General features: G+C 43.1%; 1 protein-coding gene across 2 annotated transcripts in view; it reads left to right on the top strand.

The window, feature by feature from the left end:
• The window catches only part of LOC138417585 (tyrosine-protein phosphatase non-receptor type substrate 1-like), a 38,476-nt gene extending 25,927 nt beyond the window's left edge, over positions 1-12,549 (top strand). Inside the window, exons 3-6 of one of the 2 annotated variants that reach the window (XM_069548188.1) lie at positions 955-1,275; positions 2,053-2,382; positions 6,266-6,371; positions 7,014-12,549. In XM_069548188.1, the coding sequence (XP_069404289.1) occupies positions 955-1,275; positions 2,053-2,382; positions 6,266-6,369 (755 nt within the window). In that variant the 3' untranslated portion in view covers positions 6,370-6,371; positions 7,014-12,549. Of the gene's footprint in view, positions 1-954; positions 1,276-2,052; positions 2,383-6,265; positions 6,372-6,991 lie in introns of both variants that reach the window. The other variant, XM_069548189.1, reaches the window with a different exon arrangement.
• Positions 12,550-16,501: the final 3,952 nt, after the last annotated feature.

A 16,501-nucleotide genomic window follows, 5' to 3' on the forward strand; every position in this document is an offset into this window, starting at 1 on the left:
CCATCTTTAAGCTCTGAACAACTCTGGACAAGTGGTATCTAATCACAGTACTTTAAGGGGCATCTATGATGCTGGTGTTTGTTGGATTTGACATATTAAGGTTACTCCTATGTCCTCAAATGTTTGAGTTTTAGGAAGCAAGTTAAATGTTTAGAAGTGAAAATGTTTGTTACATTTGCTGTCTGACAACTTATAAGGGGATGTTGCGTAATAGTGAACAATTAGAGACACCCAACAGCACCAATCAACAGAGAAACCACCCTCATATTTGATTTGCTGATTTATGTATCTACAGATTAAATAGCAGTTTAAAAATTAACCAGGCTTCCCTGGTTGCTCAGACAGTAAAGAATTTGCCTGCAATGCAGGAGACCGGGCTTCGATCCCTGGGTCAGGAAAATCCCCTGCAAAGGAAATGGCTACCTACTCCAGTATTCTTGCCTGGAGAACTACATGGACAGAGGAGCCGGGCAGGCTACAGTCCACGGGGTCATAAAGAATCAGAGACAACTGAGCAACTAACACACACACACATATAAGAAATTAACCACCACTGGATTCTCAGCACTCAGTAATCTTTCTTTTCAATCCAGTACTAACCCAAGAGAAAAATCCAGACTCAGAAAAAACACCTTTTTGCACCATTCCTTTGAAATTCAGGGATTTATACATTGGTCCTATTGTAATATTCATGGAAAGAAAGACAACTGTGAAGGAAATTCATAAATTCCTGAGAGGACAGTTCTGCATATAAATATATTCTGGGTTAAACAGAGGTCTGTGTTTTTTTAGTTTTGTGAAACACCTGAAAAAAAATGCTTCCAGTGCATTTAACCTTCACTGCAACCATGAATTTAAAAATAATATATTTGCAATTTCTTAACATTGTCACGAGTATTTGGTAATGATGATAATCACAATCATGTTCTTCGTTTATAAATGTTTCTTTTGTAGCCAAGCCCTCTCCGCCCATGGTATCCGGCCCTACAGTGAGGGCTACACCTGAGCAGACAGTGAGCTTCACCTGCACATCCCATGGCTTCTTCCCCAGAAACATCTCCCTTAAATGGTTCAAAAATGGCAATGAGCGCTCAGCTTCCCAGACCAGTGTGGACCCAGAGGAAGACAATGTTTCCTACAGCATCACCAGCACAACCAAGGTGCTGCTGGCCCCAGGAGACGTTCACTCCCAGGTCATCTGTGAGGTGGCTCATGTCACCCTGCAGGGGGGCCCTCCTCTCCGTGGGACTGCCAACTTGTCCGAGACCATCCGAGGTAGATGTCTCTTATGTCAGCCCTAGCCCACACCTGCCCCCAAGGCCCCAACCTGCTCCTCCTCCCTGCCTTTTGCTTCAGGCCTTGAATTGCCTGAAATCTACTTCCTGACAGTCCTGTCCAGTCTAGCCCTTCTAGAAAGGGCTCCTAGAAGAGTTGGTCACTCTATTTTAGTGAAAGTGCCAGATGTACAACTGCCATGTGCCAAGCACTGAGATAAGCAGTTTTCTTTATTAATGAAAGTGAAAGTGAAGTCACTCAGTCATGTTCTATTCTTTGCAACCCCATGGACTGTAGCCTACCAGGCTTCTCCGTCCATGGAATTTTCCCGGCAAGAGTACTGGAGTGGGTTGCCATTTCCTTCTCCAGGGAATCTTCCTGACCCAGGGATCGAACCCGGGTCTCCTGCATTGCAACCAGATGCTTTACCATCTGAGTATCTCCAATTACTGAGCACCTATGCTAAGCCCAGGACCCTATGTGCTTGGTGATTTCATTTATTTTGCTGCAGTCTTATATTCCAACTGCATGCCAGAGGCTGAGCTTGTTGATTTCACACATAATAACCCTAATAGGAGGTCCCTGTCCTTGAGCAGTGTACTTTCACTGTGTTCAGTGACTTCATTCATATGCAAACAGACCCTCAGTGTTTGAGCACCTACTGCATGCCTGGCTCTGTCCTGGGTGACGGCCTTGCTGTGCGGGGAGCTGTTCTCCAGCCCCTCTCCCATGGTGATCTGTGTTATAAGGTGCAAGCTTCTTCCTGTGCTGTTTCAGTTCCACCCACCCTGGAGCTTACTGCATACCCCACAGCGGAGAGCCAGGTGTTTGTCTCCTGCCAGGTGAACAAGTTCTACCCCCAGCCTCTACAGCTGACCTGGCTGGAGAACGGAAATGTGTCCCGAACAGAAGCGGCTTCAGTCCTCATAGAGAACAAGGACGGGACCTTTAACCAGACGAGCTGGCTCCTGGTGAACTCCTCTGCCCGCAGGGAAGCTGTGGTGCTCACCTGCCAGGTGAAGCATGACGGGCAGCCAGCGGTCTCCAAAAACCATACCCTGGAGGTCTCTGCTCCCCAGAAGGACCAGGGCACCCATGAACTTCCTGGTGAGGCTTCCATTACATCTCACAGGGCTTTTCAAATTTTATCTTTTTTAATTATTAAGAATAGTAATTAGAGTTTATTATAGAAGAGTATAAAAGTCTATAAATAAAAAGTAGAATTTTGAAGTAAGCGCCTCTCCCCCAAATTTCATACTCCAACAGACACAATTTAAAACGGGTTGGTACATTGTTTATATGACTTTTGACGTAAATATAATTAAAGAAGGAAATAAGATACGGAAGGAAACCATCTCATTCATACTGTCCTGCTTCTTGCTTTCTTCAGCTATTAGTAATTATGCTCACCATTCCATGTCTGCCCACCTCCCTCCTCCTTGTTCTTTCTAACCCCTGCCTAGTCTGTCTCCAGCCTAGACTTTCCATCCACATCAGGCACATCATCCCAGTAGACGTCAGCATCTGCTACTCTGTGAAGTTCTGGAAGAGGAGCCCTGAGGACGTGAAGTTTGAGTCTGGTTTTGGCACACAGTTGACCAGAGTGGTCACTGCACAGGGCTCCTTTGTCCTTTGATTTCTGACAGTGGACCAGCAGTGATCACAGTCACTCACTGCACGTTTACTAAAGGTAGCTCTCAGTTCACTTGCTGCTTTAGCCACCCAAAGTGTTTGGACTTTATAGAAGGGACTCATGGAGAAGTAGGGAAGGGGTGATATGGTTGAAAATGTGTCACTTTTAGTCCAGATGACTGGGCTGAGATAATCAAGGTGAATCTGAGTCTCTGAGGACAGGGACCACCAGTCTATACAATAAATATGTGCTAACTAGAGATAGGTTCCCCCCTCAGCTGGGGCTTGTCCCAAGGATAGCCTCCCTTTCCATAAATAAAACATCTTGTAGGCTCTCATGTAACATCAAGAGAGGGTCAAGTCAGGTTCCAGGAATTGTTACTCCAGAAGACCTATCAAAGGCCCACTTTTCTTCTGACATACTCTATGGTGTTGTCCTCATCTGCTGGGTCAATACTGGGTCACTGAGTGTCCATGTCCCTGCCTGCTGGAAGGATAAAGAGAGGTAGGGGAGAATAAACAACTTCCCTTGAACAAGAGATATAGGACAGTTTCATAATAATGTCCACTTTAACTTAGTCCTGTGTGCACAACCAGTCAGTGGTGTCCACAATAGTGTGGTGATCTGGTTAAGTATATTGACTTTCTATAAAAATCATACAAGTGCACACTTAATCTAATCAATTCTAATTGACTAACACCATTTTTCAAATGGAGCATAAATTCAAATTTTCCAAAATACTATTATTGTTGTTTTCTGTGCACCAAAATTGTTTTTATTTGTAAGTTCTTGGCAAAATTTTCCCATGAAATCACCTGGCCTTGAGAATCTTTTGAAAATTAATTCAAATCAAATATTTAAGAGTATTTAGATTATTCATTTCATATTGAATGAGCTGAGGTAGTTTTTTTTTTTTTTGAGGTATTTGTCCATCTCTAAGTTGTCAAATGTCTTTATGTACAGTTTTCATGACATTTCTTCATTATCCTTTTGTCTGCATTATCTGTAGTGACATCCTTGATTTCATCCTAATACTGGAAATGTCTCATTCCTCCTTTTTTATTTGTCAGTTGTACTGGAAAATTTCCAATGTTATTGGTCTTTTAAAAAGAACACCCTCTTTCTTTCAGTAATTTTTCTCTCTTACTTCTCTGTTTCCAATTTCATTGGTTTTTCTTTATTTATTTATTATTTCCTTCTTTCTGCTTGCCTTGGGTGTTTTTTGCTCCTCCTTTTCTCATTTCTTGAGGCATGAATTTAGGTAACTGGTTTAGACTTTTTCTTTTTTCCAGTGCCACACCTGAGTCTCCTCTTGTACTGCGGAGTTAGGAGAGTGAACCTGGATGACTGACTACTGTGCTCTTCCTCTAGATCTCAGATCCCTAGACAGTCTGCCTCCTCTCCCACCTCAGAGTCCTCCTATGCCTGTCTCTTGTGCTCTTTCTAGGGTTCCATTTGTACTTAACAGGGAGCATAGGAGAGAAAAACCCATGGCATTTTGTCTGTTGCTGCTGCTGCTGCTAAGTCGCTTCAGTCGTGTCCGACTCTGTGCTATCCCAGAGACAGCAGCCCACCGGGCTCCCCCGTCCCTGGGATTCTCCAGACAGGAACACTGGAGTGGGTTGCCATTTCCTTCTCCAATGCATGAAAGTGAAAAGTGAAAGTGAAGTCGCTCAGTTGTGTCCGACTCCTAGCGACCCCATGGACTTCCGTCTGCAGTGGCTTGCAAATGCTTTTAGTTTCCAGTCTCCTGATGGGCTCAACCAGGGCTGCTGTAGGGTGCCTGACTCAGCATGCCTGCTAGTGTGTTTTTTGGGGCGTCTAGGTTGTCAGGCTGAAGAGAAGTGTAAGATGTTGATGTGACTTTCCTGCTGCTGCTGCTGCGTCACTTCAGTCGTGTCCGACTCTGTACGACCCCATAGACGGCAGCCCACCAGGCTCCCCTGTCCCTGGAAGTCTCCAGGCAAGAACACAGTGGGTTGCCATTGTCTTCTCCAATGCATGAAAGTGAAAAGTGAAAGTGAAGTCGCTCACTTTCCTACCGAGACCCAAAACCTACCCTGGGCATCTGAGGACTCCAACCACTGCAGTCCTGGGTGCAGTCAGTCTGGTGGGAAGATGGACATCTGATTGCTTGTTTTTATGATATTGGGGTGTTTTACAATAAATTCCTATCCTAATGGACTTCTCTTCCCACGGTATAGAACACACCAACACAGTAATGGAGTTTTTGACTGGTTGGCTGGTTGGTTTGATAAAGGGAAAAAGGTTCTGAGTCTTCTAATTCTTTGGTTCTCTTTTATCTTTCAGGAACCAGTATCTGAAATCCCTTCTCCCTACCTTTTTCTTTTTCTCTTTACCACTCGATTGCCCCATAGCACTTCTTTTCTCTTTCTGCCTTTTCTACACAGAGGGTATGCATTGTAAATCATGCCTGTCCATAGAGTCAAATCTGTCTTCCTTAAATTATGTTCCTATAGTCACTGTGAGTAATTAATATGTTTAGTGATTTGATACAAGATAAATATCTTATCATAAAGTTGTAGAGGTCAGACATTATAATGTGTGACTAGGCTGTGTTCGTTCTGAAGATTCTAGAGGAGAATCCATTTCCTTCCCTTTCCCAGCTTCCAAGCGTGCCCACACTCCTTGGTAAAGGGCCCCACATTACTTTGACCTCTGCTTCTGATCACATCTGCTTCTCCAAATGACCTGCCTCCATCTTTTACTTATAAGAATCTTCATAACTACATTGGCTCCACTTGGAAAATCTAATTTAATGTGCCCATGTCAAGATCCTCAACAAATCACTACTGCTAATCCTTCTTGACATGTAAGGTAACATATGCACAGAACCTGGGGATTTTGTGCCAAGCCTTTAAAATCAGGCTTACCTTGAATCCCTTTCCTATAGTCTGTGCTCTTAGCAAATTTTCTCAATATTTTCAAAGTTTAGATATATTTAATATCGATGATGATAATTCCAAATAACTCTAGGCACCTGTTCTAGCTGCCTTGCCTGTTTCTCCTGCATTTTCCTGATGACTTGCCAAGGATGGAATTACAGCCTAAAGAGACATTGTGCACGAGGATTTGCTGAATTTTTCTTGTCTCACAGTTATTTTCAATCCTGGCATTTTCTCTTCAAATAATAGGACCATTGCAGCCTGAAAAAAGAAAGAGGGAAAGTGAGGCGGTTCTGTACCCTAATTTCTGCCTTGAGCCTTAGCTCAGGTTTCAAGTCAAAGCCATAGCATGTTGATGGGCCTAGGCAGCCTCAGATGGAGTAAGTGGAGGCCCTTGGGAACGGCTCCTGTGTGGCGCATCTGATCACCCCTCTTGTCCCCTGATTTCCAGGTCCAGAGCTGTCTTCTCTTTGGGCAGTTGTCTTCCTAGTCCCCAAGGTGCTGCTGCTGCTCAGCATCTCTGTCACCTTTGTCCACAGGAAGTATCGAGCCTGACTGTAAGTTATGGATGAGGGAGGGCAGGACAAAATCCAGAAGACACGCGTTCATTAGGGGGGCCACCCACAGGCCACACGGGGGCAGGGCTCACACGGAGTTAAGAGAAGGAGGCACACCTCCCTCGGTACCCTCAGGAGTATCATGTTTCCCTCAAAGAGGTGCCCAGCTCCCAGGAGATGGTAAGCTCCTGGAGGGGGTGGTCTGCATCAGGGATTTCAAAGGGTTTCTTTCCCCTGGTGTTTCTGTGGAGGAGGTAGGCAGAGTGTGCTGAACGACGAGCAGCTGAGTGGGCGGCTCCCTTGGAGACCATTTCTAGATCACTGAACTCAGGGGCTCCCTGGGGCAACAGGTATCCACACTTAAGGTAATATTGGTTAGTCTCAGATCAGCTCCTCTGATGGCTGCTCCAACTGTGACCTCTGTGTGACAGAGTGGAAGGCCTGGGGAGGGAGCATGAGGACCTGGGGAGGAGGCTGAGGGGTCAGAGTCCTAACTCAGGGGCTGTCCATCCTTTCAGGACTGGCATCCCAGGAGGAGAACACCTGGGCATGTGGGAGGCATGCAGAGAACTTTTCCTGAATGATGAGCAGATAATTAAGTATGAAAATGTTTCCCACAGCCCCTTCCTTCCTCCCTGCTAGGTGCTGCCATCAGCCTCTACTGTCTCCTTCCCTCACTGAGGGCCCAGCCCACAAGAAGGACCCAGCTGAAAGCTTCCACAACTCTGCTCCAGAAGTCTTCTGTCCATGGAGATCTGCCTGCCCACATGTTCACGAAACCCCCAGAGCTGAATCTTCATATGTGATCCTGAGCAGAGATCATGGGAAGTAGCTCTGGAGACTGACTACGACATCTCCCTTGGATGTGAGAATTCAGTTCAGTTCAGTCGCTCAGTCATGCCTGACTCTTTGCGACCCCAGGAACCACAACACACCAAGCCTCCCTGTCCATCACCAACTCCTGGAGTCCACCCAAACCCATGTCCATTGAGTCGGTGATGCCATCCAACCATCTCATCCTCTGTCATCCCCTTCTCCTCCTGCCTTCAAGCTTTCCCAGCATCAAGGTCTTTTCAAATAAGTCAGCTCTTCACATCAGGTGGCCAAAGTATTGGAGTTTCAGCTTCAACATCAGTCCTACCAATGAACACCCAGGACTGATTTCCTTTAGGATGGACTGGTTGGATCTCCTTGAGTCCAACTAATACAGATCAGGATTAAGTCCAACTAATACAGATCATCCATCACCTTGGTCTTGGCCGTGGACTATACACTGATAAGCTGTGGAAAAGTTATTCTGTCTTCTAGATTCTTGCCTTCACTTAACTCCCCACCATTGAAGTGCCTCTTTAGTTTTAAACCAAGTGCCATCTTGGTTTTAAGAAAAAATTTTCTCCTTCCCCATTTGTCTAGATAGCCTACTTCTCAAACCCAGAAATTAGTGTTTCGTTCTCTTTCTGCAATGGAAAGAGTAGTTTTCCATCAACTTGAATCTTTCACAATCCTTATGAATTGCTCATGGGAATTATGCTGTGTCCAGAAGCTTTGAATTCATCCTTGATTTCTCTTTCTTTTATGCTGTTGTTGTCGTTCAATCATTCAGTCATGTCTGACTCTTTCCAAACCCATGTACTGCAGCATGCCAGGCATCCCTGTCCTTCACTGTCTCCCAGAGTTTGCTCAAACTCATGTCCATTGATTTGATGATGTCAACCAACTCATCCTCTGTCACCCCCTTCTCCTGCTGCCCTTAATCTTTTCCAGCATCAGGGTCTTTTCCAATGAGTCAGCTCCCCCGATTAGGTAGTCAAAGTTTTGGAGCTTCAGCAACAGCACAATCCTTCCAATTAATAATTGGGGTTGATTTCTTTTAGGAATGACTGGTTTGATCTCTTTGCTATCCAAGGGACTCTCAAGAGTCTTCTCCAGCACCACAGCTCAAAAGCATCAATTCTTCAGCGCTAAGCCTTCTTTACAGTCCAGCTCTCACACTGGTACATGACTACTGGAAAAGCCATAGGTTTGACTAGTAGGATCTTTGCTGGAAAAGAGATGTCTCTGCTTCTTAATATGCTGTCTAGGTTGGTTATAGCTTTCCTTCCAAGGAGCAAGAATCTTTTAATTTCCTGATTGCAGTCTCTGTCCACATTGATTTTGGAGCCCCCAAAAATAAAGTCTGTCACTGTTTCCATTTTTATCCCCATCTATTTGCCATGCAGTGATGTGACCGGATGCCATGATCTTCGTTTTTTGAATGTTGAGTTTTAAGTCAGAGCTTTCACTTTCCTCTTTCACCTTCATCAAGAGGCTCCCTAGTTCCTCTTTACTTTCTGCCATCAGGGTGGTGTCATCTGCATATCTGAGGTTGTTGATATTTCTCTCGGGGATCTTGATTCCAGCTAGTGCTTCATCCATTTCACATGATTTTTCTCTGCATATATGTTAAATAAGCAAAGTGACAATATACAGCCTTAATGTACCCTTTCCCAATTTGGAACCAGTCTGTTGTTCCATGTCCAGTTCTAACTGTTGCTTCTTGACCTGCATACAGATTTCTTAGGAGGTAGGTAATAGGGTCTGGTATTTACATCTTGTTAAGAATTTTCCACAGTTTATAACTCATATTCAATTCTGCCTTCAAAACGGTAAAGTCCAGTGGTGAAATAGGAACCTTTAACAACTGATTCTTTTTTTTTTAATAGGAGGCTAATTACTTTACAATATTGTAGTGTTTTTTGCCATACACTGACATGAATTAGCCATGGGTGTACTTGCGTTCCCCATCCTGAACCCCCTCCCACTTCCCTTCCCATCCCATCCCTCAGGGTCATCCCAGTTTTCCTGCCCTGAGCACCCTGTCTCATGCATCGAATCTGGACTGGCAATCTATTTCACATATGATAATATACATGTTTCAAAGCTATTCTCTCAAATCATCCTACCCAACAACTGACTCTTAGAAAAAAAAGAAAAGCCTGATTGGTAGTACATGCCACTTCTTTCTGTAAATACCCCCAATGTGGTCAATTTTAGGTTAGCATCAGTTTAACAACTTGCTTGCACAGTTCCTCAAAATGCAAATATCAAGTCTCATGAGCCAGTCCAAGCCTCTTCCAGCACACCACTGGACTCTTTCCATAATGTCCACTTGCTCATCCCCACCACCACTCCCTCGTCTCAGCCACCGTCATCTCTTCCTGTACCATTGCTATGATCTCTAACTGGCTTTCCTGTTTCAGGCACAGTGAATTTTGGGGAATATCACTCAAATCCTACCACTCCTCTGCTCCCCACCCCCACACAGACGCACCTCTCTCTCTCTTCTTCCCAACATCTGCTCAAATGTCACTTTATCCAAGGCACCTTTCATATACTACCCTGTATAAAATGTCAGTTCCGCTCTTACCCTGACATCCATGAGCTCTTAACCTTGTTAATTTGTTTCCTGAGTACTTATTGTCTTGATGGTCTGTACACAAGTTGGAAAAGAATTTCTAAACACAGAGAGTGTTTCAGAAAGGACTGAGTTAACTAAAAATAAAGGTCAGAGATAATGAGGACACTGGAAGCAAAGGGGCCAACTTCCCAACAGACCACAGAGAGATAACTGTTAAAACAGCGGGACGGCTCAAGGGAGAGCCATGCCTTTCCTGGGTTAGTAGTCAACTTTAACTGCCTCAGGAAAAATAAAATTCCTGCTGAAAGGGTGGCAGTAGGTGATTGGTTAGGATAGGTATTTTTACCTAATGTGGGGTCAGGGAGGAGGCCAGTGTAGATCAGGAGTGGGGATGGGAGTCATGGTAAATGTTGGCGAGAGGGTCAGTCGGTTCTGGAGATGACTTTTGCGCTGGGTTCTGCATCTGTGGCATTGGTACAAAGCCTCCCACCTGCAATACTGGTATATGGCTCCCTACATATTACCATCTGACATACAAAGCACATGCAGTCCTCACTTTGCAAGATAGAAAAGGACCATAAAAATTACTGAATAAACTCATAGTGAACTCAGTAATCGATAGGAAAGATAATGTTCATTCTATGATGTTTTAAATTTGTTTTGAAAACATTATAAACTCTCTGTCAGCTACTACTACTTGTACTTTGACAAATTAGAAACATTGAGAATTTAAGTAATTTATTAATATTTCTTGTAAAAACATATAAAAAATGCTTGCACCCTACTTACATTCTTCTTGTATAATTCACAACATTGTTGCTGTTGTTCAGTTGCTTTGTGTCCAGCTCTTTTCGACCCGACAATACACAACCTTAACATACTGCCTTCCCAATTTTGAATCAGTCCATTGTTCCACGTCGAGTTTTAAATACTGCTTCTTGCCCTGCATACAGGATTCTCAGGAGACAGGTAATATGGTTCAATATTCCCATCTCTTTAAGAATTTTCCACAGTTTTTTGTGATCCACACAGTCAAAGGCTTTAGCATATTCAAGGAAGCAGAAGTAGATGTGTGGGTTTTTTTTTTTTCAGTTCCCTTGGTTTTTCTATGATCCAGTGTATGTTGGCAATTTAAAATTCAAGAAGGTAAAATGGTTGTCTGAGGAGGCCTTACAAATAACTGAGAAAAGAAGAGAAGTGAAAGGCAAAGGAGAAAGCGAAAGATATACCCAACTGAATGCAGAGTTGCAGAGAATAGAATGGAGAGATAAAACAGCTTTCTCAAATGAACAGTGCAAAGAAACAGAGGGAAACAATAGAATGGGAAAGACTAGAGATCTCTTCAAGAAAATTAGAGATACCAAGGGAACATTTCATGCAAAGATAGGCACAATCAAGGACAAAAATGGCAAGGACATAACAGAAGCAGAAGAGATTAAGAAGTGGCAAGAATACACAGAAAAACTGTACAAAAAAGCTCTTAAAAATCCAGATGACCTTGATGGTGTGGTTACTCACCTAGATCCAGATATCCTGCATTGTGAAGTCAAGTGGGCCTTATGAAGCATCACTATGAACAAAGCTAGAGTAGGTGATGGAATTCCAGCTGAGCTATTTCAAATCCTAAAAGATGACGGTGTTAAAGTGCTGCACTCAATATGCCAGCAAATTTGGAAAACTCCGCAGTGGCCACAGGCCTGGAAAAGTTCAGTTTTCATTCCAGTCCCAAAGAAACGCAATGTCAAAGAATGTTCAAATTACCATGCAATTGCACTCATTTCACATGCTAGCAAGATTATGCTCATAATCCCTCAAGCTAGGCTTCAGCAGTATGTGAACCGAGGACTTCCAGGTGTACAAGCTGTATGTTAAAAATGCAGATTAATTTACAATATAAGAGTATCTTTTTTATAACCTGGTGAATGATGTTCCTTTGGATCAGTTTCCAACATTTTATGCCTTGTACTCTCAACGTTGTGACATCTTTTCAAAACTTTCTTTAATTTGAAGTATTTGCTGCTCTCACTTCTTTTGAGAAAACTTCACCCTTTTCCTCACCATCACGTTCCTCATTTATGTTATAAGTTTGCCTTCCCTAAGTTCTGCTGACTGTGTATCTGGAATCTTTCCAACAGGATCAAGTTACCACTCCGTGGTCAGCTATTTCCTCTGTAACCCATTTATTTTCATCTTGAATATAACTTCCAGTCCCATCATTGTTTCCCAGCGCACGTTCCTCCTCGATGCCGGCTCCCTGTTACAATTGCTCATTTTGTAAATGTCATGTGGGCTCATCACCGGAAGAGAGGAGACAACACAACTACACATCCCGCTGTTTCTGCCTAAACTGAGTGAGAGTCACAGTGACCACACTATAGACTTTCAGAGACTTGATATGAATGTTTATTGGTCGTGATGAGCATCTGTTATTACATAGTGATGTGTGGGCTGAAGGAGAGTAAGCAGCTTTAGGCAATTATTAGTCATACTTTATGCAATTATTCAGTTTCCTGTGGTAACTGAAATCTGAACTATGTGTTGCAAGACGGATGTTATTTAACTAGACTGAAAGTCTTGCATCATGAAAAATGAACCCCGATGTATGTGTTGTCTCTTTCTCAAACAAGATGTAAATTCTATCAGTTCTATGAAGAAGAGGCTGAATCCTCAGTTGCCAGATCACTTACTGCCACATGTCAGGCCATTACTGTTTAATTTAATAAATGAGTGAATCTGTCTTTACTAAATGATTTATTTCAAAATAAAAATGATTTAATTCAATCACTTGGCCCTTCTGTTCTAAAGGCCTTTCATTAAAGGCTAATCTCTCTGCTTTGTGTTTAGAGATCCTATCAAAAATTCAATATCCTTCAGAAAATATGGAATTGAAGAACTAAAAGAAAACAAAATGGAAAAGCAAAAACCATTGATAGGAGTTTGTCAGAGAGGCTCAGGAACCAACAGAAAGATCTCCCAGTGGAGAAAGCTGAAACAATTTGAGCAACAGATATATCAAATGTTAGAAATATATTTTTATGTACATATGTATATATAAATCTGAATATTTTTGTCCCTTCAAAATTCACATTTCAGAATATTAATGCTCAAGGTGACCATGTTAGAAATTGGAGCATTTGGAACATTACTAGTTCATGAGGAATTCTCTGTTATGAATGGGATTAGTACCCTTGTGAAAGAGAACCCCAAGATCTTCCTAGTTCCTTCTGCCATGTGAGATTACAATAAGAAATCTGCAGTCCAAAACAAGACCCTCACACCATCATGCTGCCACAGTCATAGTGGAATTCAAGCCTCCAGAACTGTGAGCAATAAATTTCTAAGTCAACCAGTCTGTGCTATTTTGTTATAGCATCCCAAATAGACCAAGACAGATTATAACCTCAAATAAAATAAATATCTATGACCCCCCTATGGATGTAAATAAATAACTGAATACATTAATAAATGGAGGAGAATATGTAAATATCTTTTGTACAGGAAAGTTCCAAATAATTTGTATAGACAGTTCACTCTAAAGAAGGGGAAACCCAATTCAACACTCCTGAACTCTGGGCTGCACATTGTGACTCCCTTCCAGAGAGGACAAAATGGAAGAAGGAAAAGAGAGTAACTTTACAGCGGAGAAACCTGACAAATACAAGTGAGCCACTTCCTCAATAACCATAAACCAACATTATTAGGCATAAATTATTTTGTTGATTTAATGAACATGGAACTTTCCCTCTAAGACCATTTTCCCCAAAATACCCATAAATTCAGTTTAGTTACTGGAAGAGCATCAGAAAAACTGTAATCTAGGGACATACTAAAATATACTAGTATTCATCAAATTTGTCGAAATCATCAAAAGCAAGGAAAGTCAGAGAGGATTCACAGCTGAGAGGAGCCTTAGGAGACAGGACAAGTAAATGTGTGCAGTGTCCTGCGTGGGATCTTGGAAAGGACAAGAACTTTGTATAAAACTTAAGGAAGTCTGTCGTGGAATGAAAGTTTGCATCCCTCCAAACTTCATCTGTTCAAGTTTAATCTCCAAAGTGATGATATTTGGAGGTGGGTCTTTGGGAAGAAATCAGGTCATGAGGGTAGAGCCTTTTCCCAGAATGTCACATAGTAGGAATCATGTAGATTTTTGCTTTCAATTATTGGCAGCATTTAAGGTTCCTCCACATTTTCTCAGGGCTTGAGAGCTCATTTCATTTTAGTTTCGAACAGTATTTGACTATCTGGATCTAGCAACTTCTTTTCCAGTTCACCTACTGAAGGTCATTGTGGTTGTTTTCAAGTTTTTGCAAGAATAAATAAAGCTGCTATGAACTTCAGGGAGAATCTTTTCCAGCCCTCTCTCCCAGCTCCTGATACCTCAAATATTCCTTGGATTGTAGATGGCATTCCCCTGTGTCTTCACACCATCTTCTTTCTCTGAATGACAGCTAAATTAAGCTGTGCCTTAACTCCTGATTCACGCATCAAGTTTGAAATAACAGACTTGTTTTTTTTTAATCCCCTATGTTTGTGGAAATACATTATTCAGCAATAGAATACAAATGCACCAAGTTTGAGAAATCTGTCAGGAGAAATTCTTCTATAGATTTTTTTTTAAGTCCTGCCCCAAGGCCACAAATGTGAGGTCTAGTACAAAGGTCACAGAAGTAGAGCCCAGAACCAAGGTCACCTCTGAAGCTGACTGAAATCCTTTGTAACCATTACCAAAATCCTCCAGATAATCACCAGCAGGCTTCTTGAGCCAAATTAGGCAAAAATGTTCCCTCAGTAGTCACTCAGTAGTGCCCTAACCAATCATCTAGTGCCAACATTCCAGCAGGAATTTTCTTGAGACTATAAAAATTGGCTGCTGCTGCTAAGTCGCTTCAGTCGTGTCCAACTCTGTGCAACCCAATAGACAGCAGCCCACCAGGCTCCCCCATCCCTGGGATTCTCCAGGCAAGAACACTGGGGTGGGTTTCCATTTCCTTCTTCAACGCATGAAAGTAAAAAGTGAAATTGAAGTAGCTCAGTCATGTCTGACTCTTAGCAACCCCATGGACTGCAGCCTACCAGGATCCTCTGTCCATGGGATTTTCCAGGTAAGAGTACTGGAGTGGGGTGCCATTCCACAAAAACTGTTGACTCTCCCTGATCAAGAGGTTGGCCCTGCTAAAACTCACAGTGCCTACATTATCTCTGCTTTTTGCTCTTACTAAATTCACTCCCATCTGAAAAGCTCTGTGTCTGGCAATTCTTCTCCAGCTGGCACTTGAACTGCTTCAACATTTGGTGGCCCATTCAGGGACTCTGTGCGGCTCTCCCTCTCTCTCTTTTCCTCTCTTGTTTCTTTTTCCTCGAACTCTTTGTGAACAGGCAAGGGATTATGAACTAAGTGAGAAACTCTGGCCAGAGCTACTCTCTGGCATGTTCCAAAGGCCCCACATCACACTGTACCCCAATAACTGGCACCCAAGTGGATGAGGGTGCCTTTCCTCTTTGTCCTTTAAGCTGAGGACCAGACCAATTAAAACTGCACGTGCATTGTGCTCTGCTTCATTGCTCAGTTGTGTCTAACTCTCTGCAACTTCATGGACTGTAGCCCATCAGGCTCCTCTGTCCATGCAGATTCTCCAGGCAAAAATACTAGAGTGGGTTGCCAGGCCCTCCTCCGTGGGCTCTTCCCAACCCAGGGATTGAAACCAGTTCTCCCACATTGCAGGTGGTTTCTTTACTGGCTGAGCCACCAAAGAAGTTGTCAGGAACTTAAAAACCATTAGGGTGACCACAACTTATCCCATGACAGGATAAGGGGATTTTGGAATGGGCCAGTCTATTAGAAGATCTGTTACTAGCAAGAAAACTTCTGTGCAATGTCAGGCGCATATTGGCTCAAGCAAACACTGAGCCCACTTCCCTTGGCCATTGCCTTCCAGGTAGGACTACAAGGCAGATTCCTCAGCCTGTCTTCCCTGCTGCTTTCACTTTTCCTTCCTCATTCCAAATTTAGCCTAGAGTGGTTTCTGAGTCATCGCAAAGAGTGTCTTCCACATTTCAGGAAATCACCATACCCCAAGTCACACTGGTCTGCGAACCTCTTTTGTCCTTTCCTGCCCTACCCACCAGATGCATTTTCACACTGTTTGTGCCGAGGCGTGTGCCTAGTCTAGTTTGTGCCACTCTGTCGTATGCTCAGGCAGCACCTCTCGCTGTTGGGATTGTTGGCCATTTGTGCCATTAGATGTACAGTGTCTCAGTTGCACATAGAGGGTATATTGGGACAGTTGGGACGTCTTCTGTGGCCAGTGAACTCTCGGTACCCCCATCCTAAGAATGGGCTTAGGTACATCTCAAGAACCTCCCTCAGGCTCACCTCTAGGCTGTATTCCAGGAACTGGAAAAACTTTGACCCTGAAAGTCTTAAAAAGAAGAGACTCATAGTCTTTCGCAATGAAACTTGCAGTCGGTACGAATTGGGGAACCAAGAAAAATGCACTCTTAATTGCACAATAAATTACAGCACAATCCTCCAACTTGATCTCTTTCGTCATTCCTTATGCTTAAACCCTATGACACTCAGTCAGAATCCAAATCTGAGGGACTCGTGATGCATGTATCTTTCTATTGCCACCCTATCCCCTCAACCCTCCTTCTTTCTTCCTCTCTGTCATCCCTTTGGCCCAGGACTTTTTCCTATAATCAAAAGCCTGAAAACACTCTCCTAAACATT

The sequence above is a fragment of the Ovis canadensis genome, chromosome 13, assembly GCF_042477335.2.
Source record: "Ovis canadensis isolate MfBH-ARS-UI-01 breed Bighorn chromosome 13, ARS-UI_OviCan_v2, whole genome shotgun sequence".
Lineage (NCBI taxonomy): Eukaryota > Metazoa > Chordata > Mammalia > Artiodactyla > Bovidae > Ovis > Ovis canadensis.